Source organism: Tachysurus fulvidraco, chromosome 14 (assembly GCF_022655615.1).
Source record: "Tachysurus fulvidraco isolate hzauxx_2018 chromosome 14, HZAU_PFXX_2.0, whole genome shotgun sequence".
NCBI lineage: Eukaryota > Metazoa > Chordata > Actinopteri > Siluriformes > Bagridae > Tachysurus > Tachysurus fulvidraco.
In genome coordinates, this window is record NC_062531.1 from 5694732 (window position 1) to 5716688 (window position 21957).

Consider the following 21957-nt stretch of genomic DNA (forward strand, 5'->3'; position numbering starts at 1 on the left):
ACTACACAGGGAACTAACATTATTATTAATGAAGCCGCGCTGCCTAAGGCGACCCGGGTCACATATATACAGACAGGGACAATCACACACAATGGGGAACAGGTGTGATGACCGGAGGAGCAGACGAAGACGGGGCAATCACGTGACACAAACAAACACAAACGCACATGGCCATAAGTCTGCGCGGATCCATGACGGATCTGCGCTGATCCCTGACAGATGGATAATGGAGGACAAAAAGTCATACATGTAGATTTTATATTTTATATCTATTATGCTTTATTATCTTACAGTTAACTTATTTTCGAAAAACAAATAAACCACCAAAAACTACGGTTAGGGTTAGGGTTAGATTATCAAATAGGCCACGCCTACCCTATGATGCAATATCTGTAATGCTGTCCCTGGAAATAAGTGCATCCCATGCATCTGATTGGTTTTCTCAAGCCGTCAAGCATTTTATTCTGCATTGAAGCATTGAAAGAGCTACAGTTAATCCAAAGTTCTGCCTCTTTGCTTCTTATTACTACACACTGCAAACCATAAGGAATTGATGTATTTGTAAAGCCTATCCAGCTAATCCATTGCACTGTCCATATTGTGTAATTGCAGTATATAATCCACATTACAAGGTGTGGTCCATGTGCCTTTTTGTTTGGAGAGTGGACCTCTGGGTAACGTAGGGATGAGTGGTCTTACATAGGAGCCGTCATAATCCAGGCTGACAGATGTTGCTTTCAAAGATTTGGTCTTTGCCCAGGTCTAATTTACAGAGCAACTGGAGCCTGACATTTTTTTTTATTTATTTTTTTTTTCCGCTGTGGTTTTTGAGCACTGTTGTGTTTGGATGACGCTTCACTCTCTGTCAAGAGTTGCAGAGCTCGTTCAGTATTTATAGCACATCTGATGCATTTCGCAGATTAAGATTTCAGCTTTTATCAGCGCAGTGCCATGCTACCTGCCAGATGCTGTTATCATATCAGTGTGCAGTAGAGCTTGGTTTTCAAGAACGCGAGAGGTCACTCCTCAAGAATGGAGTTGTACTGCAGCTATAATTACAGTACTACTTTGCAATGCTTTTTGACCTGCTCTTGTAAACTCGATGTCATGTAAATTTGTAAACCGGGGAGATGAAAACACCTGCTGCATATGTTACCACTCCCATCAGCTTGTACAGGTCTGAAAAAGCAGCTGTGTTTGTGCATGCTAAAGGCCTGATAAGAAAAATAGGCCATCATTCTAAGATTAACATGTTGTCCAGAAGCTCTATACTTCAGGTATTTGTGTGACTGGGAGATTAAAAAAATGGTTGCCATCATATCATTTGGCTCCACAGCCATTATCCAGGAAAATGTTTGCGTTAGTGTTCAAACAAAATCTAGCAACGTTTTAGACATATCATATTCATAATTCTTATTTCTTTGTTCGTTCATTCGTTCGTTTGTTCATTTTCTTTTTACCAGTCCATCATTGATTGGTACTGTTAGTTGATTCTCCGAAAGTACACATTAAATGTTTCGTTTTACACACACACACACACACACACACACACACACACACACACACACACACACACACACACACAGAATACACATAATATACATACTATACATTCCACAAGAATGACAGAACCTGTGTTTGGGGCTACTACTCCATATTTGCCTTGTGGCAAAAGTAACTATTGTATCCTGATCCTTAGTGTGTTTGCTTTATTTTTGGCCGCTCCACCTACTGTATATTCTCCTTAAGGGCGATGATTCCTCGATGATGCTGATAGTGGAGAAGCATTTATCAGATAGAGGAAAAGAACCCATTTGGCAATTCCTGATAATGACAAGGACAAAACCGGATTGAGAAATTGTATACCAACCCCAATATATTCAATTATCAGCAGTCCTGTGGCTGGAAATGACAAAGATTTACAGGCTTGATGATGGAAAATGAATTTGTTAGAGTGTAAACATTTACATACATGGTGGACCAACAACAAGAACCATCTCAGAATTATGGCTTGTAGAGTTTTTCCCAAAATTTGTTTTGTCTACATTGCAAAGTATTTTTGTTTTTGTTAGTCCCGCACCTGCACCTGTTCTGTCAACGTTTTACCTCACTGTGTTTATCTGTGATTAAGTTGTCTGTTCATACCATGCTCTACTCTGTGAGAACCCCACTCGCGTTTCTGTACAATTTTTATTATATCTTTTCATGTGACAACACTGAAGAAATGACACTGTGCTACAACGTAAAGTAGTGAGTGTACAGCTTGTATAACAGTGTAAATTTGCTGTCCCCTCAAAATAACTCAACACACACACACATTTATGTCTAAACTGCCGGGCCACACCTTTAAGTGAAAATGTCCAAATTGTCATGTGAATGTTTCACCACTAAAATAATATCTGCTGGTTCTACGGTGGATTTTTTCCACTGATGGATGGAGTATTTGGTGGTATTTGACATATTTTTGGCTTTTAAACTGACACTTTAGTCTTAGAGATACAGCAGCGCGTGTGTACGAACCCCCTACGAACCAATCGAAACCCCTACGAATCAATTGAGTCACGATGTAATTATCACATGACGTTCAAAACATCTTGACACACATCACTCTTGAACATTTTTACTGTTTTACTTTCAAAGCATAAAGTGAAAGTTAAACAAATGAGTGAAGTTGCAGGGCTTCGAAGCTTTTGTGATTGTAATCTGTTCGCTTTACGATTTTTTTTTTTTTTTTTTTTTTTTTTGCGGAATTACTTTAAAGCTTTACCACATGCTTGAGGGTTAAGAAGAAGACCATTTTCCTCCAACTCCTGAAAGGATTTTGTGATAAACTAATCTCTCCGAGCATTACCAGAACAACCCTAAATGGTTAATAATTGGACTTTTTTTTATGAGACTTAATGAGATTTAACACTCATGTGGGAGCTTAGATTTACTATCCTGCTGCATATGGATCACAATTTGAAGAGTACTGTAAGATATCACGAACAGAAGATAATGTTCAGTGGGAAACTTAGCAATCATTTACCAATAATTTAAGCTCACTATAAAATGGGAAAAGAATTGAGGAAACGATTCAGTATTGGAGGTACAAAGATAGCTAAGGCTCTTTACCAAAGCTATCAATCTCCACAATCTTTTTTTTTTCTTTAACGTGCACTATGCTTTATTTCACTTTACATCAAAGCCAAAGTGAAGTCAATCTGTGACTCAGGGCTTCTCTCTGCAACTCTCCTCTCTTTGTGAACCTGATACCTTACCTTCACCTCTCTGAATAAGTAATCATGGCCACCGTAGTGTAGTCTTTTACTCAGGTGTCAGTGCAGTTGACCTTCACTCTGCCTCTGCTTTTCCTGCTTTCTGTGTCATTTCATATTGTTTTAACTTTCCTTCTGGCACATAAAGGTTCTTAAGAAGTTCAAACAGAAAAAAAATGATGATGTATCAAAATTAATGACCGTAAACGTGTGCATCGAGTCACCATTGCCAGAGCCACAGGAACCAACTTAACAGAAAGAAATATATATAATGTGTGTAAGGTATTTTAATCATCAGTGCTTTTCTTTTGAATACAGTTTAGAGTTTGTTAATAAACCTCATAAGACGCTTCATCTGTCCCATAGAGGTCCCTTTTGGACTACCCTCACTTTCACAGATACTCAGGTTACCCTTACAAGGCTCTTTAGCTCATATATCTGTTTACTGTTACTTTTTTTTTAAGAATGGTAACGCCATGTGGGGTTTGAGATCCATGAAATAAAAAGGTGAACGGAGGCATATATGGAGTACAATGTGACCTCAGTATGAATAAATCTGTTCCTGGATGACCTCAGACTTAAAAGCATCATGAAAAGCTTTCAGACACAAATAGGACAAAGTTTTGGCAACATAAACATCCAGAACCTTGTTTAGACCGATAGATAGACAGACGGACAGACGGACGGACAGACAGACGGACGGACAGACAGACAGACAGACAGACAGACGGACGGATGAGCATGACCGAGACAGTATAGGCCATAAAACACCTTTAAAATTGTCATTGAAAACCATTATAATATTTAAAAAGCTTTTTTTTTTTGGCAGGAAGTGTAACAGTCTTAACTAATTCATGCAACTCTTGTTACAAGATGTAAAGAAGATATAAAAGAAAGTAAGGGAACAAGTATGTAGTTACTAATTAATATAATCTTTAGGAAGCTTAAAAAAAGACCTAGACTCAGCAAAACAGAAGCAGCAAGGCTGTTTTTAAAGGCTATGGTTTACTAAGCAGCAATGGCATATGCTTCTTAATGAATATAAGCATCTCTGCATGTCGTGAATGCAGTCTGTTCCTTTTTTCATCTAATATGTGCACTGCCTGTCAACACTCATACAACAAGCACAAAGGAAGACAAGGCATTTCTGACAGAAACGGCTTCTTTTCTTTTTCCAGAGACCCAATGGGACTGTGCTCCTTTTGAGTTGATGATGAATGTAGCTCAGCTGCTGTTGACTCTTTCCTGTTCTAATCATTGCTTTTATCTGCACTCAGGCACATTTCCTCACAGACGCAATACTTGCAGGCTGATTTCCTGCATGTAATAATTGCTGCAATTTAAATAAATCCTCACAACTGGAATTTATGGGAACACCTTTTTACTCAAAGCCCAACGCATGACATCACACAACTCGATTTCTCGACTTCTGAACAATATGAAGAAAGGAAAGGTGGTATGATGAGACCATTTTATTTCTTATATCTGGACAGATTTGCTTCTAGAGGAAGCCAGATGAAACCTTCAACCAACAGGGTCTGCTAGAGATCCACAATGATGTGGGCAGGTCTCTCATGGTACTCATTACGTCCAGTGATTGCTTTGTAGGATCACATAACAGTCAACAAATATGAGGCAATTTTTGCGTAACCTGGTGCACATTATGCAAACTCTTTTTTTTTGTAATGATGTTTCTATATTCAGTGAAAATAATGCAACTATTCGTACTGAGAAAATTGTTTATTTCATACTAAGATGATGATACTTAACAGTACCGTCCATGGCAGTCGTCAGGTTTTAGCATCATTGAACCTTTTATGAGAATTTCTGAAGTGAAAATAAAGATTATTTTTGCCCCTCCTAACCACTAGGGGCCATCACCTGGATAACTTTGTTGTATGCCACAACTTATCAACAAAGTCACAATGACCACATGACCTATTTAATATCAATACAATATACAGGTCTCAATAAATGGAAAAGTTCATTTATTTCAGTAATTCAACTCAAATAGTGAAACTTGTGTATTATACAAATTCAGCACACACAGACTGAAGTGATTTCAGTCGTTGGTACTTTTAATTGTGGTGATTTTGACTCACATTTAACAAAAACCCAATGATTCAAATCTCAAAAAATTTGAATATGGAGACATGCCAATCAGCTAATCAACTCAAACCACCTGAAAAGGTTTCCTGAGCCATCAAAATGGTCTCTGTTTGGTTCACTTCTCTCTGTTTGGTTCACTAAAGCACTATTCGGACTGGATTAGTTCTACGTGGGGACGTGGAGTAATGCAATTTTACCTCTGTAATATTAATTGGCCAATTCGCACAAGACAAGACATCTCAGTAAAACTAGCAGAAGTGGGAGGGGTAACTTGCTTTACGCACCACAGTAACCTCCTTGACGTCATGTGCGTATTACGTCGCTTCCTGTTATCACGTGCGCAAACAGACAACTTGGCGCCTCCATGCTTGAAAAACGTGCCAAAAAATACTTTTAAACAGGAAATGACGGAATTTTACCGTACATATTTGCAGCGGGTCTATTCGGACGGAATTAGTATTACCTGAGGTAATTTTTCCAGACATTTTACAGAAGGTAAAAGTCGCCGTAATCTTTACTGACATTGTCCGTAATGATTACCGAGATGGCACATTCTGACGGGACTAAAATCACAGAGAAGCTCTGGTAATAATTACTTTACCCCCACGTCGCCACGTAGAACTAATCCCGTCCGAATAGGGCTTACGACAATCATTGACATCCTTCACAAGGAGGGCTAGCCACAAACACTCATTGCAAAATAAGCTGGCTGTTCATAGAGTGATGTATCCAAGCATGTTAACAGAATGTTGAGTGGAAGAAAAAGATGCAGAACCGATCTAAATTCAGGTCATGAAAATGTGAAGACTTTTGATGAAAATAGATGAATGTTTCCACTCCAACTGAGGATCAGTGACATAAAGCCAAGACCAATTTTTGACATGTACTGTAGCGTGGTGTAACAGTCACGGCATTCTGTCTCTGTCAAGGAATTTCAGAATCTAATGTAAGACCAGATAACTGTACTGATCATCACTGTGGTGATTGCAATAGCTGATTTTACTGCATGTTGGGATCTAAGATTTGTCAAAGTAGTATTTTTTTATTATTAGTTATTTATTTTACTGGTAAAGTTTGGGAACCCCTGCTGCAAGGAACGATGCTGGGAATCTGTTATAAGTACCTACAAAACAAAAAAAAACAAAAAAAACAAAAATAGTGGAACAGAAACTGCTGAGGATGCTGCAGGGCATTGTGAGATGAGTTCTGTAGATCTATCCAAAGTAAAGAAATAAATAAACAAACAAACAAATAAGTAAAGAACATCACAGAAAACCGGGGCCTCGGTCTACCGTTGTGACCGTTTCTTTCTCCCTGAGCCTCAGCGTTTGTCATCAAATCTTTTTCTTTTTATTTGTGACAAGCTGCTATTGTTTGTGTAGGTACACACAGAGAAAAGAGTTGTCAACTCCAGACACTTAGCTGAACCGGAAAGGATTGAGCTGCAGCACTTGTGTTAGTATCATCGCTAGTTCTCTCACATACTTTCGCCCTGGGGGGATTTTCCCTTGCTGGAGGAGCTGCACAGACAAAGTATCTTGTGTAGTTTATTATTGGAGCCATGCTCTCACAGGCCCAGAGCAATCACAGAAATCAGCTTATGGCCTTCCCCGAAGTCACTACTAAACCCACCCGAGCTCATCTACTAGTGTGCACCTGCAGCACACTTTACACACCCCACTATACAGATTTGTATGTACTGTATATAGAAGCATCTCAATAATCCATTTAATCTCATAGAGCATTTTCAAAATAGCATTTAAATGTGCAATGATCATGTACAGAAATAATGTGTGCCTTTATGCAATCATTGGATCTCAAGCAATAACCCTGGCTTTATTTTGCTCTTTCTTTAACAGAGGAGGAGCTGTAGTTACCTCCTGTGCACCATCCTGCTCTTCATTGCTGTGCTACTGGCTCTCACCGTAACAGGCACCATTCTCTTAATGAACCACTCCCAGGCATCCTCAGGCCCTGATGCTCCGCCTGTCATCACTACCAATCAAGACGAAGGCAACGCACTGGTGACGGTGGAGAGAGGAGATGGCTCGCGCATTAACATCTTCATCGAGCCTAACTGCCCCGACTACAACAGCAACTTCTTGCGACTGGAGGGGGTTCAGACGTCACTGCTGCACTCGCTCAGCCACCATGACACAGACCTGAAGTCCGTTAAAGGACAGGAGCGAGGTCTTCTCGTCCAACTGGCCGAGGAGATCGCTAAGCTGTCAGCCCACATTAATCAGCTGAAGGTGGAGTACAACGTGCTGAGGCAGGGCCAGAGCAGCATCAGCCAGGAGATCAGCATGCTGCAGACCGAGCAGGCCAGGCTCATCCAGGTGAGAGCCTTGTGGACTAAGAGTTGATATAATGAGGGAAATGGAGCAAAGCCAGAAAGTGTGCTATCACACATTGAGCTGTTCGAGCTTATTAATAGCACGTATTTAGAATGGGTAGCTATCCAACTGTGCTCATTTTCTCATACTTAAAAAATGCTTAGAGACCAACATCCAATACTTTGTACAGTAAATGATGCTCTAATGAATAGACAATGCAAATCTGGACATATCTCACAAATAATTACTGCACCTTCCTTCCATACAAACATTGTAAACATAAATCAGTGAAATGAATGAGTATTTGAAGTTTCTGATGTAGAATATAATGTTTTGAGTCATCATTTAAGTATCATTTGAGTCTGGCAAGTGATTTAGGAGGATATTTTAATATTTTATATATTATATTATATATTAGATATTAGATATTTATTTGGGGGGGGGGCACGGTGGCTTAGTGGTTAGCACATTCGCCTCACACCTCCAGGGTCGGGGGTTCGATTCCCGCCTCAGCCTTGTGTGTGTGGAGTTTGCATGTTCTCCCCGTGCCTCAGGGGTTTCCTCCGGGTACTCCGGTTTCCTCCCCCAGTCCAAAGACATGCATGGTAGGTTGATTGGCATATCTGGAAAATTGTCCGTAGTGTGTGATTGCGTGAGTGAATGAGAGTGTGTGTGTGTGTGTGTGTGTGTGTGTGTGTGTGTGTGCCCTGCGATGGGTTGGCACTCCGTCCAGGGTGTATCCTGCCTTGATGCCCGATGACGCCTGAGATAGACACAGGCTCCCCGTGACCCGAGGTAGTTCGGATAAGTGGTAGAAAATGAATGAATGAATGAATGAATGAATGAATGAATGAATGAATGAATGAATGAATGAATGAATGAATGAATGAATATTTATTTTGGGTATATAAATATTATATTTCAATTAATGTGTCCCTACTGAGTTAAAGGGTTTCCATCTACAAAAAATACTTGTTATTTTGGTGGTTCTACAGTGCAAGGTGATGATTTTGAGAGCAAAAATATAACCTGTAAAAGTGTTATTTCAGGTTTGGCACTAGACACTGCTGGCAGACTGAGCGGCAGATGGGAGCAGCTGCCCGACCATTTAGATCAGCGTTTTATGAATTCAGCCAGTGAACTAGGCACATGCCTTCATTAGATTCCCTCAGACATGTAATAAACACCAGGCTCTCTCAGCTATCCACCTGGTGAACTTTCGCCCTTAAAACCTTGCAGTGTGCACGGTTAGTGTTTGTCATGTACTCTTAGGTTAGTTTTATAACAAGCTGTAGATCCTCGTCTGAAGGACAGCTGAGCTCTATGTTTCACACACAAGGTTTTTGGGGTTTTTTTGGCTCGGAAATAAAAAGCGGTCACAGGTTCAAGCGGCATGAAGTAAAGTAGGATGCAATACATGAGAAAAATGTACATTTTTAGAGTATTTACAGCTCGAACTGTGGGAGTAATACAATGTTCTGCACTACGCAATATTTGAGCCTGTAGCATAACTCAACTTGACTCCTGGATGTCCAAAAAGTTAAGTTACTGCCAGGTCTTTTTTTTTTTTTTTTAAATTCCAGTCAAAATTCATTTTTGTCTATTACATTATACATGTTCATTTTTTCTTTACCCTGTCAAGTTTCTTAATCCAGTCATTCTCAATTCTTTGTTTTTGCTTCACACCTCTAGGGTTGAAGGTTTAATTCTTGTCTCCTGGTTAGGGTTTCCACTTGGTACTCTAGTTTCCTCTCCTGTCTCACAGCAGGAGTGTTTGTCTTACTGACATCGTTAAATTGTCTGTAGTGTGTGAATGAGTGTAAGTGTGTGGGATAGTGGTTTGCAATGCGTTTGGCACCCCGTGCAGGGTGTCTCATGCCTTGTGCCTCAAGTACCCTGGGATAGACTCCAGGTTCCGTTGCAACCATGTGCAGGAAAAGTGGTGTAGAAGATGGATGAATGGATGGAAGGATGGATGAATGTACTTCTAGCATATTTGTATCTTTGACATAGAGAATATGTCTATGGCTATCAAACTCACAGAAGAACTAAACAAAACGGGTGTGTTTTTGGAGTAGAGCTGCATGCTAATTAGAGTTTATTTTCTGGCTCGTCAAACCTTTTTTTTAAAGCAACATCCTACTTTAGCCATAAAACCAGATTACTCCATGATCTTTATAAACTTTATAAACTGTCCAAAAAGACCAGAAGAGCAAAAACTCCTCCTCAACTTTCTGTTGCCTCATCCTTCCCTCTTCTCATGCTTCTGTCCGCAGCCTTTGAACACTGAATCTCTAGATCCTTATATCCACTGTTGCTAGGTTGGGCTTTAGAAGCTTCACTCTGACCTGGCTTTTTCATCGAATCTTTAAGATCGATCCTTCCCCGTAGCATGCCGAGGTTTCGTTTCATCACCTCACAGCTTTACTTCAGGAGTTCCTCAGGGTTCAGGTCTTGGTCCACTCTTGTTTTTTTATACATACTAAATCACTGGGTAGAGTTAACAGACTTCTTGGCTTCTCCTACCTCAGAACTGTTACTTAGCTTGCAGAGTCCAAATCATAGCCAAATCAATACTTTTGATTCAGTTGCTCTTTGGGTTTGGTTGGTTTCTCACAGTATATAATTAAAAACAAAAATCTTCTTATTCTTTTCAAATAAAATGCTCCGAACCCAAACCGAACATCTCGATTTGTCTAATTGATGCAGTCGAGTTCATTCAGCATTGTATCAAATTCTCACTTCAATTGACCACCTTGCTCAGACACTCTCAGATCGGTTCTTTGTGGTCTGATTCTGAGTGAACCTAAATGAACCACATCGAAGTTGAGACTGTATGAGGGTTCGATTCAAACCAATTAAACACTGCATATATCAAAGCCCTGTATGATAAAACTTATATATTTTTATCTATATGATAAAAAATGATTAAACTTTTCTATCTCGTACTTCTCAATAACCACCAACACAGGTGAGGACACAGGTGCAGGTGGGTTTTGTTAAGTCCAGCCACAAATCAAAAACCGGTGGATCCAAAAAAAAAAAAAAGGACTGAATCAGGCTATGGGCACAAAAGACATAGCAAGAACAGGACAAGACAGTCAAAGACAGACAGACTTAAAAATGCTGGACAGTGCACACCAACAAGCGACAACATTCACGCTCACTACATGGACACAAGTGATAACAGTAACACTCGCTACACACCCATGAGGAACAACTGGAGCATTTGCTACATGTCCACAACTGAAAACCTTCAAGTGACTGGTCTTCTGCTGGTATGAACATAGGCTTACAACAATATAAATTTGGTTTCCTCTTTTTCTGAGTCAAAACATTCCTAAGAAACTGAATGTTTGTATCATGGCATACACAATTAACCAGCATTGAGATGATTTAAAGTATTCACCTAGATACAGGAAATCAACTCACATTAATGATCCTGGCATCTGTATGGGATGCACTTATTTCCAGGGATTTCAGAACAGCGTAACAGATATTACGTCATCGGGGAGGTGTGGAGTATTTGATAATCTAACCCTAACCATAACTGTAGTTTTGATAGTTAAAGTGGTTTCCTTTAAATAGGTGTATGTTCATACTGTACCTACAGACAACTGCTATCAAAATGATTGGTTCTACAAGATGTTAAAAACATTGTGGTTTGTGGTTCATGTTAACATGGTTGCATCATGCAGTTCCCGCAGATTTTCCAGGTGCACTTTGATGCTGCTGTGTATCTCCCGTTGCACCGCATCCCAACGGTGTTTTATTGGATTCTGTCCAAATGGATTCAAATTGGATTCACTGGAAAAACACTGACCTCATTGTCATGTTTATTAAATGAGCTTGAGCCGAGCTTTGCTTTGTGACACGGTGCATTATCATGCTGAAGGTAACCATTAAAAGGTGGATATAATTGTGGCTATAAAGGGATCCACATAATCAGCAACAATACTCAACAATACGCCGTGGAATTCAAGCCAAAAAGAAAACATTCCTCACACCATTACACAAGCTCCACCAGCCTGGATGGTCAACACAGGATAGGTTGTGTCCATGGAACTGGTGCCAAATTCTGAACCTGCCATCTATATTCCTTAGCTATTTCAGAATCTTCTAGGTTTTCCACACCCAACAGTCTCTACAGTGTGTTGACAGCTATTGTAACTGAACTAAAGCCACTCTTTACAACCATTCTGAGAAGAAAAGCATCTCATTTTGTCAATCAAATGGGTTTCAAGAGCCGAAGACCACATTCAGTTCCACTCCTGTCAGCCAAGCAGAGGAGTATAAGATGGAAAGGAAGATGAAGTAAAAAGTCCAAGCAACATTTTTTCCAACCTTTGGCTATCCAGTTTTTGTGAACCTTAGCCCACTGTAGCCTCAGATTCCTCTTGGCTGACAGCAGCAGACAAAATTTACAAATCATTGGCACTGCACTTGAAAACATTAATTAAGCTTAATGAAAATGCCAGGGAATTTCAAGTTAGAGGCTAGCTTTCAAATAGAGCCCGATGTTTGGAAAGCTCAACTTGAGCAAAGCAGAGATTTAATTTGAGATCTATCCTGTTAGACTACTTCATGTTAATTAATTACGAGAGCAGCTTCGTTAGAACGAACAGCATGGGTTTCCCCTGCCGAGCCCAACGCCGTGCATCCCTCTATCACCTGGTGAGAAACCTTTAATTCTACGTCTCCACCCTCTTGCCCTTTAGTCGGTGAACCGGAAAGAATTTAGATGACTGATTCGTCGGAAAGGTGCACGCTGAAATATATCCATGCTGTCACTTTGTCTGAACTCTCGACAAATCCGGATCTTTCATCTGATCCATCGTACACTCACAAAGCTTCTAAATTAAAAAAAGAAATTTGGTTCTACCTTTTTTTTGGAGTTCTACTGAAACTCCAAACTGAAATGTTCATACAGAATCTGATTTCTGAAACTAACCACGGAGCCTAAAACCGGAGCCTTGAACATTTGCATTATTTTTTTTTTTAATGTTTAAAGATCAAGTACGAACCCAGACACGTCATTAAACCAGCGTTACTTTTTTTTTCAGGCTCCTTATTATTTTGTTTTCTAAATTTTTTGCACCTTACTTTCTTTTTTTTTTAAATCAGTATTCATATCTGACCGACCAAAACACATTTTCTGTTCAGCTTGAATAATGTATTCATATTTGATAACATCACTGATACAGGAGCACAATAAGGTCATGGGACTAGCTTGGGTTGGAGAGGAAGTGCTATAAGGACTTAAGCTATGAGGGTCATGCCTTGCTGAAGGAAAAAAAAATAATAATAAAAAATCCTGCTTGTGTTTCTTGATCTCAGTAATGATTTCAAATGTCATCTATTAATCCTGAAAATTTCCTGTTTAAAATGACATTTGGTAATGAGAGTAAGCCCTAATAGACTGTACAGTTCACATCAGAGTCTTACACTCACTCATGCCGAAAGTTTGAAAGTTTTGATTGATTTATTCCATTTCCTCCGTTGCTGTTGGGTTCATTAATCTTTCCTTCTCCACCAAGCATCAGCCTTTTATTTTTTTTTTAGTTATTTTTTTTTGTGTGTAAGTGGGTGCTTTGTTCCACACTCAGATGCCCACTATGTTAGGATGATTATTGATGATATGGAAGTCTGCAGGAAAATAGCACTGAATTTGCCGATGATTAATGGATACAACTCGGTCAGCAAGCCAACGTATTTTAAATAATGTTCACACAGCAGGCATCAGCGTCCTGCTCTGTGCAGCTGATAGTCCATTTACAGAGCAGACTGGGCAGCAGAAATCAAAGCGGGCTTTATCTACTCGCCGAGCACCGGCAGAGAGCTGAGACCTGAATTCTAAGTGAAATGTCTGAATCCTGCTCCAGTTTTTCATGCAGAACTTAAAGACCCAGATCACAGTATGAGCATGATGCTTCCTTCAGGTTAAGCTCTGAATTTCCTAACAGAACTAGGTGAGTTGGTTCTGCAATAAACAATCATTTGGAACAATGTAGAACTCCAGTAAAATCCATATCTAAAACTTCTTAACTTATTTTCTGAACCATTTCTAGCTTCCTTGTTTTAATAACTGTTGATATTCTGATTTTTTAGAATATTAACGAGTAGCTGTGTGGCGATAACAGAACGATCTCTTATCTCATAGTCTGTTTTTTTTTATTGTAAATCAAATGCCCCTTTTCCAACGAGACAGTTCGAGTGCTGGTTCGGAGCCAGGGCCTAATTTAGAACCAGTTCTTTCTTTTTCGACCGCCAAAGCACCGGCTTTGAACCAGGAAAAGTGGTTCTTATGTAGCACCAAAACGTTGCTCGTCTAGACTTAAGAACCTCTTGCGTCAGGGGCTGTGGGCGGGGCTACTGTTAGCGCATTTGATAATGTACCTAAAGTATACTAATATTTAATACACTTTTACTTTACCGCAATATGATCAATTATCAGCACATATGATACTGTAGTAGTTAGCTTCATACTAAGGTTAAATTTTTTCTGTGTTAATGATAAAATAATGTTATGTATTTTCTCGATTTCAACCTCCGTTTATACAAATTACATGGAGCTGCACGTACACGTTTGGATGCCAATGTAGGTTCACAAAGCCATGAGCATTAACAGTAAAGCAACATCCGCCATCGTTGTTGTGTTTGTGTTTGCCGCTGCTGCGCTAACGTTGCTGCGCTGGGAAACGTGAGACGTACAGTATACAGTGACGTCAGACTCGGCTCTGTGATGGCTCTCTAGCCGACGGAAAGGCAAACCGGTTCTCAGAAGGTTCGCCAGTGGAACCAAGAACCAGCACCAGCACTAGCTCCGAACCGGCACCCGGTAATTTTTGGTGGAAAAGGGTTAAAGGATGTTTTACTTTAATTAGCTTAGTTTGGGAGGGAATGGTAAGAAAACAGACATGTTTCTTAGCAGAGTCACTTCACTGCTCCATACCATCATTTACAATGATGTACAATTTAATCCTCATGAATACTTTAATAACCTGCTCTGCGCAGACATACTATTTTATTGTTCTTTTAAAGGTTCTGTCTAAACAACACAGTCTGATCTTGATCCTGAGTACAATGGAAAAAATAAAAAAATACTCAAAATGAGATGCATATTGTACGTACATATATATATATATATATATATATATATATATATATATATATATATATATATGTATAGTGAGATGTATATATCGCACGTTTTATAAAGTGTGTGGACAAACCCATATATTGTTGCCACACAGTTTCACAGCCTAGACCCTTTTTGTATGCCGGACTATTAAGATCTCGATTCACTGATCTTCACTGATCACCTGGCTCAAATCTTTTTCATCATGACAAAACCCCAATGGCCCAAGACCTGACCTCAACCCATCTGAACAACTTTTGTTAAATTGGAACGCATCACTGCCTGACCTAAGTAAAGCTCCTACGGCTGAATTGCAACCAATCCCTACAGCCGTGCTCTAAAATCTAGTGAAATGCATTTCCAGAAGAGGGGATTACCTAATGGGGTCTAAATCTGAATTGGGATATTAACAAGTACATATGGGTGTAATAGTCAGGTGACCATGACGATGACTATCCCCATTTAATTCACAATTTGTTTGTCTGCTGTTTCTGCCCATGACTCAGCTCTCCCCAATCAACCGGGGATGTGGTAGCCTAGTGATTGAGGTGTTGGAATACTGATCAGAGGTCTGTGAGTTCACCGCCCAGGTCTACCAAGCTACCACTGCTGGGCCCTTGAGGAAGGCCCTTAACCCTCAAATGCTCAGTTGTATAAAAAATGAGATGTATATTAAATCTGCCAATTTCTGTAAATGTTGGAGGTTTGCACATGCTCCCTTCGAGACATGTGAAGCCATCTACCAGACCTTTTGGAAAAATGTATTATCTGCCCTCTTCCACATAAATGCCCATGACTGACCAGTGTAATTCTGATTGACAAGGATGACATAATAATGCCATACCTCCTTTACAGAGGGCACAGCCCATAGGTTGCCAGGAGCATCATGGGAATTTGAACATGCAATTTCTTGATGATAGGCTGAATCTTTTTCTGTTGGGAGTCTGGGAGCATGCATGAAAGATACCTGTACTGTATTGTAGTGTGTGTTGGGTGATGTACAACCTGTTTGAAGCCTGTATGGAGGCGCAGGCTTCAAAAGGTTAAGACACACATGTTTGTCATGTATTTTTTATCATCGACTTCTTTTTCATGAATGACATATAAGAGCGGTTGCTGTGGTAACCTGCAATGCGATACCGTGCGATATGTTTATGCGGCGAGTCTTGAGAGCTGGTGTTCCCAAAGTATGCTCACTTCACTAACGGGATTACAACACTCCAACAAAGGCGCACACACACACACACACACACACACACACACACACACACACACACATACAGAGTACTGCACATTTGTTGTGTCTTAGTTTTGTTTATCTCTGTAGGACTTCATCTTTCATACTTTGAGGTTGTTAACTGGAGGCTGAGGGATTTACACAGGCCTGAATCACAGAGCCTGATTTTTAGCGGTAAAATGCTAAAAATGCTTTAGGCCACATCATTTAGTGTCAGAATTTAAAGCAGCAGTAAAATTTCGTCGCACTTTTGAGTTTACTTTTAAAAGTTGCTGTGAAAGTAAACACCTTCACCGCTGCCATTATCTACCACTGCAGAAATAAATTCAGAAACTGCATGAAACGGCAAAAAGCACGGGCTTTTAAAATGGGTCCCTAGTGACTTATTGGTATTTTATAATAAAAAAAAAAAAGGTTATGTATTGGGTGAAAAAAAAATCATATAAGTTCATATATAAAATATATATTTTTTTCTATTTTCCAGTAGGTTATATATTTAGATTTGCTCTGTAAAAAAAACTCTGATGCCTGTCATGCCGCAGGCTCTGAAATAAAAAAAAAATACATGGAGCACCATACTGAACTAGTCAGAGGAGGCGTGTCTACCAATTTGTCAGTCACTGCCTTTGGATGGTTTAGCTTTGGCGCGAACACTGAAGGGCATGACGGTGTTTGACTTTTAGATGAGTTTCAAAATGTCATGCAGTGTGTAGAACTGCTGTCTTACAGCTCCGGGCTTTCCATTTCGATCCTGAGCTCGACTTACTATTCTGTTTGTGTGAGTTTTACATGTTTTCAACTGTGTCCGTGACCGTTTCCTCAAGTTTCTCTGGTTTCCTTCCACCTCCCAATTTAAAGTGACAACCATAAATTGCCTCTAGGTTTAAAATTAAGTGTGTGTGTGTGTGTGTGTGTGTGTGTGTGTGTGTGTGTGTGTGTGTGTGTGTGTGTGTGTGTGTGTGTGTGAGCATACGTGGAGCCTTTCAATGGGTTGGCATCAATCCCTGGTTATTCTCACCTCCAGATTGACTGCAACTCTGCCCAGAAAACTCGAGGTTATTCTAGATGAACAAACTAATGGAAACAGCTATGAGAACTTTTACTATGATTTTGTTATATTTTCCAGTCCAATATGATTAACCTCATTGAGCCCAGGTACAAATATTCACCATTGCACCAGGAAAAGTAAAAATCTGGTAGAATATTGGGGACTATTTAGTAAAAGTGGTGATATTTAAATACACACTGTTCCGTTTCATTAGTCCGAGAGCTACTAAGCTGTTTATTCATTGTGTGCACTGGCTGGAATGTTATTACAGTGCCTAGTCATGACGGGTATTAGTAAAGAAAGGGTACTAATAGGGAATTTGTTGTACCTGCCTTAGTAAACTGTGATTTGCTTTGTTCATTTTTCTGCTCATCATTAAGGAGGACAAAAGTTTCTGTTTGGGTTCAGAGTCATAAAACTGAATGTGTTTAGATAAGTCCTTAAATTGTTGTTGGTTAAAGAGAGTAAAAAGTCTTCACTTTCTCGGAAAGAAACGAACCGGTTTTAGGAACTCATGTATGTGGAAGAGGGCAGACAGTTCATCCTCAGGGGCAAGTCGTGGCCTAATGGTTAGAGAGTCTGACTCGTAATCCTAAGGTTGTGGGTTCGAGTCTCGGGCCGGCCACGACTGAGGTGCCCTTGAGCAAGGCACCGAACCCCCCCAACTGCTCCCCGGGCGCAGAGCATAAATGGCTGCCCACTGCTCCGGGTGTGTGTTCACTGCTGTGTGTGCACTCTGGATGGGTCAAATGCAGAGAACGAATTCTGAGTATGGGTCACAAAAGCTGCTCTGTGACGAACCATGAGGCGCAAATCATTAAGGGGCTTTTTACACCTGGTCACTTCATGCATTTTCTGTGATCCGATAGCTATCTAAATGCCCTCCGAAACGTTTTCAAGGCGGATATAAATCCGATCGTTCAAACCAGTTCAGGAGGTGGGATGCATTTCAGATGAAACTGGACAGGTGTAAATGCATTTGGTTGTTCAAGCCACATACGTCAGCGCTAACGGCGCTAACAGCTCCTCCCAAACGGAAGTACGTCACTCGCAAATGATCTTTCACCCAGGTGTCTCGTTGGGTCGTAAAATGCACTGCTGCCGCCAGCGAAAATGCAGCAAACAGTAAATGCTGTTTTTTTTTTTTGTAGCATAACCGTCGTAAGTTTTCTCGTCTTCTTTTTGATTGCATCCTGAATTGCGCATAAACCAAAGCATGTTCCATTTCAATTACCCTGGAAATGAGGTAAAATATATTTGCATTTTGGGCGGGAGTAGAAAGATCGGATTGATCTCCGATTCGCCGAGACGCATTTATGTGGAATAATGTAAATGGAACAGTTTTAACAAATCAGATAGCTATCGGATCAGAGAAAACACATGAAGTGACCAGGTGTAGAAAGGTCCTAAGATGCATTAGCAGGGTTCAGGTGTCTCAGAGGAACCACTTGCCAGGTGCTAGCTGTCCAGTTTGCTAGTTTTGAGAATTAGCTATGACTAAATATTCAGGAGATAGATATATGGACACTATAGGAGCAACTAAATTCAATTTGATCAAAACATTTATGTAAACAAACAAGTAAACAAATTTGTTTAAAATAAATACAAATATGTTTCCTCACATTTGCTGTGAGCTACGCTTAATCGCGTTATGGACACATTCGCCAAGATCTATTGTTTTACCTTTTTTATCACGTCGCAGGATCAAAGATTTAATGTTAGATACTAAACACTTTAACAGATAAGTAAGCAGATTGAGAAGTCGCAGTGGCGGTCTGCACACGTCTCGGAGAAACCCATATGCTAGCTGCTGAGCTGTCGTGTTTATGGTTTGAGGTTATTATTAATTAATAAGTAATTACGTTTGTAAGACAATTGCAAATAAATAAATACATACAAAAAACAAATAAGGAAATAAGTGAGTAAATCAGAATAAGAAATACTTTATAAATCCACAGGGAGTAATTGTTTTTTTTACCCCAAGTCACTAAAATATGAATACAAATATAGAATTCTGTATAAAAAGAAAGAAGATATAAGACTTATATGCACTGAGGTAATATATACGAACAATGTAAATAAAACTAAGATTTAAATAACTGTACAGGTAAAGGTGTATTGTTGCACAATGAGAGATGTTATTGTATTGATATTTTGTTGTACACAGTGTATATGTTGTTGTACTACAGTCTAATGGACAGGTAGGAAGTGACGCTCTGTGGCGCTCCTTCGTTGAACGAGTCCGCGACTGAACATACTCCGGTATCCGTTCAGGAAATCATGGAGCAAGTGAAAGACGATGACCATTAGCTTAGACGTCATCCTTCTTTCTGACACTACAAATTTGTCTCTCTTTGTCTGTTTAGTATTTTGTTTGTTAGCTGTTTATACATCCTCCTCTTTTGTTTCTGTAACATGCTGCCGGAGTCAGAGGTTTAATATTAGGTACACAATTAAAAGATTGTATGATATGGTGGTGTGAAAAGAATTGTTATTTGCACCTGACGGCTTCTTTTTCCGTCTGTTTGTTTTCTCACTCCAGCTGTTGTCAGAGACTCAGATCAACATGATGAAGGTTGTAAACTCTCTGCACGACGTGCTTGACGCAGTGCATAAGGACGCAGGCGGCGAGAGGGGGCTCCTGAAGGCGGATCTGCTTCAGAAGGCTCCGGTTCGCAGCGGCGTCCGGCCCAGAGGATGCGCCAGAGGAGACGGTAAAGCAAATGCCTTATTCCCTCGCTATCTAAAAGTGGACAGTTGGCTGTAATGAGCCTCAGTGCTCTGCACAGCTTGCAGACTTCCCTCAGGCTGGTCCTTTCTCTCTGCAGGCTCTCTGAGTGACTGATGCCATTCGGAGGCAGCATGTGAAAGATGACACGTCGTGTCTGACATTTTAAGATGATAAATGATAACGTTAGGTGCTTTTTTCTTTCTTTTCTCACAGGCTCCCATCCCAGAGACTGCAGTGATATATACGCCAGTGGACAGAGGGAAGATGGGATCTATTCGGTGTTTCCTATTCACTTCCCATCAGGTTTCCAGGTTTACTGTGACATGAGCACTGACGGAGGAGGCTGGACGGTGAGTCTCCGGTTAAACACCTTTAATTCAGCACATTAATCCTTGATAATTTATCCTTTTGCTCCATACTCCATGATTAATGGACTGGGACCTATAGAATTTACCATTTTAAGGGTTTTTCATACTGCCTTTAATCCTGGGTTACTGTTGTTTAAAAACCCTGCTTTTAACCTGGGGAAACTTGAGAAACTTGTAATCCAGGGTCTGTGTTTGCACTGATTTTACCCGGGGTTATGAAACTCTGCTCTGAGGCAGACTTAGCACCACGTTTTTTTTTGGTGTTAGCCCCATATTGTGTTGCCAGATGTGTACAGTGTGAATGTTAGACATCATCATACATCAACTGAACAGTGTGAGACAGTGTGAACATCATGTGAATGTCACATGATTTGTACAGTCACAAACCCTCATCCCGAAGGACTTAAAAAAAAAGTGCTCAATAAATACTCAATAAATCGATAAATACTTCAACACTACTTCACTAGGTTACAAACTTAAGACACCATCATGTGTATATTTAAAAAAAATCACACATCAGAGATGGGGGACTCGAGTCATATGGCTTGACTAGTCGCAAATTTGAGATGACTTGACTTGTCTTTGACTTGACATTCATGACTTGAGACTTGACTCGGACTTGAGTTAAATGACTCAGAGATGGGGGACTCGACCTGACCGGAGTCTGACTTAAGTCGCAATTTTGAGATTTGAGACTTGCTTGACAGATATTAAAAAAAGACTCGACTTGAGTTTAACTTGACATTCATGACTTGAGACTTGACTCAGACTTGAGTTAAATGACTTAGAGATGGGGGACTCGACTTGACTCGAGTCGGACTTAAGTCGCAATTTTGAGACCTGCTTGACAAATATTAAAAAAGACTCGATTTGACTTTGACTTGACATTCATGACTTGAGACTTACTTGTGACTTGCACATGTGTGACTTACTCCCACCTCTGCTGAGAGAGGAACAGTCGAGCAGTGAAGGTGGATCAGAGGGTGTGAGGTGCAGGGCGAGGAATGACAAGAGCTTTGAAGTAACACAAGTCTATGACGGTAAACGACACAATTCCATGTTCCAGTCTGAGTGACGCATGTAGAAATCTGCACGGTAACTCTACGGCTCGATCAGCTGCTGTGCCCTGCGTAAACTCACGCAAATTTCTCTTTCACATTTATATAAATGCTACTACTAGTGCTATATTTACATTGCTTCCTTTAAAGCAATTACACTCGCTGCTGTGTGAAAGAGCAGTCACACACAAGCTCAAGTGTTTGTGTTAAAGCTGACAAGCTTCCAAGAGGCAATTTTACGTCCCTGTTTTGTTTTCTTTCGTACTGCTTTATTTGTAGCATACACAGCAGATTCATGTGGTTGATGAGCAAGATGAAAACAGGCTGTGGGGCAGAATCGAGTCCACTTTTGTACCCAAAGTGTGTAATTTCAGCCTCCAGCCTCTCTGAACTGCACCTTCATAAGCATCTAAAATTTGAAGGTGTTTATCTTCAGCCATTAATTCTGTGTAAGGTTATAAGACAAAGAGAAAAACCGAAAGCCAACAGAGTCCTGACTGGTTTATATAAGACTTTACACGGATTGTAAATGTCCGATTTCCATTTTACTGTGCTGTAATGCGTATGTGACAAAATGACTAGGTGCAGTTACCACCAACAGGAGCGAAGACAGCACAGCACATCGATCTGTGGCAAAGAGCATACACTGCTTCCCCTTCACCTCATATGATAACA

The 21957-nt window shown here is 40.2% G+C and overlaps 1 protein-coding gene across 3 annotated transcripts in view; it reads left to right on the top strand.

Annotated features, from left to right (window-relative positions):
* LOC113645511 (fibrinogen C domain-containing protein 1-like) overlaps nucleotides 1-21957 on the top strand; it is an 88284-nt gene that overhangs the window by 14674 nt on the left and 51653 nt on the right. For all 3 annotated transcript variants that reach the window (XM_027151151.2, XM_027151152.2, XM_027151148.2), the window contains 3 exons: nucleotides 7226-7705; nucleotides 19668-19839; nucleotides 20070-20206. In XM_027151151.2, coding sequence (XP_027006952.1) covers nucleotides 7226-7705; nucleotides 19668-19839; nucleotides 20070-20206 — 789 coding nt within the window. The remainder of the gene's footprint in view (nucleotides 1-7225; nucleotides 7706-19667; nucleotides 19840-20069; nucleotides 20207-21957) is intronic.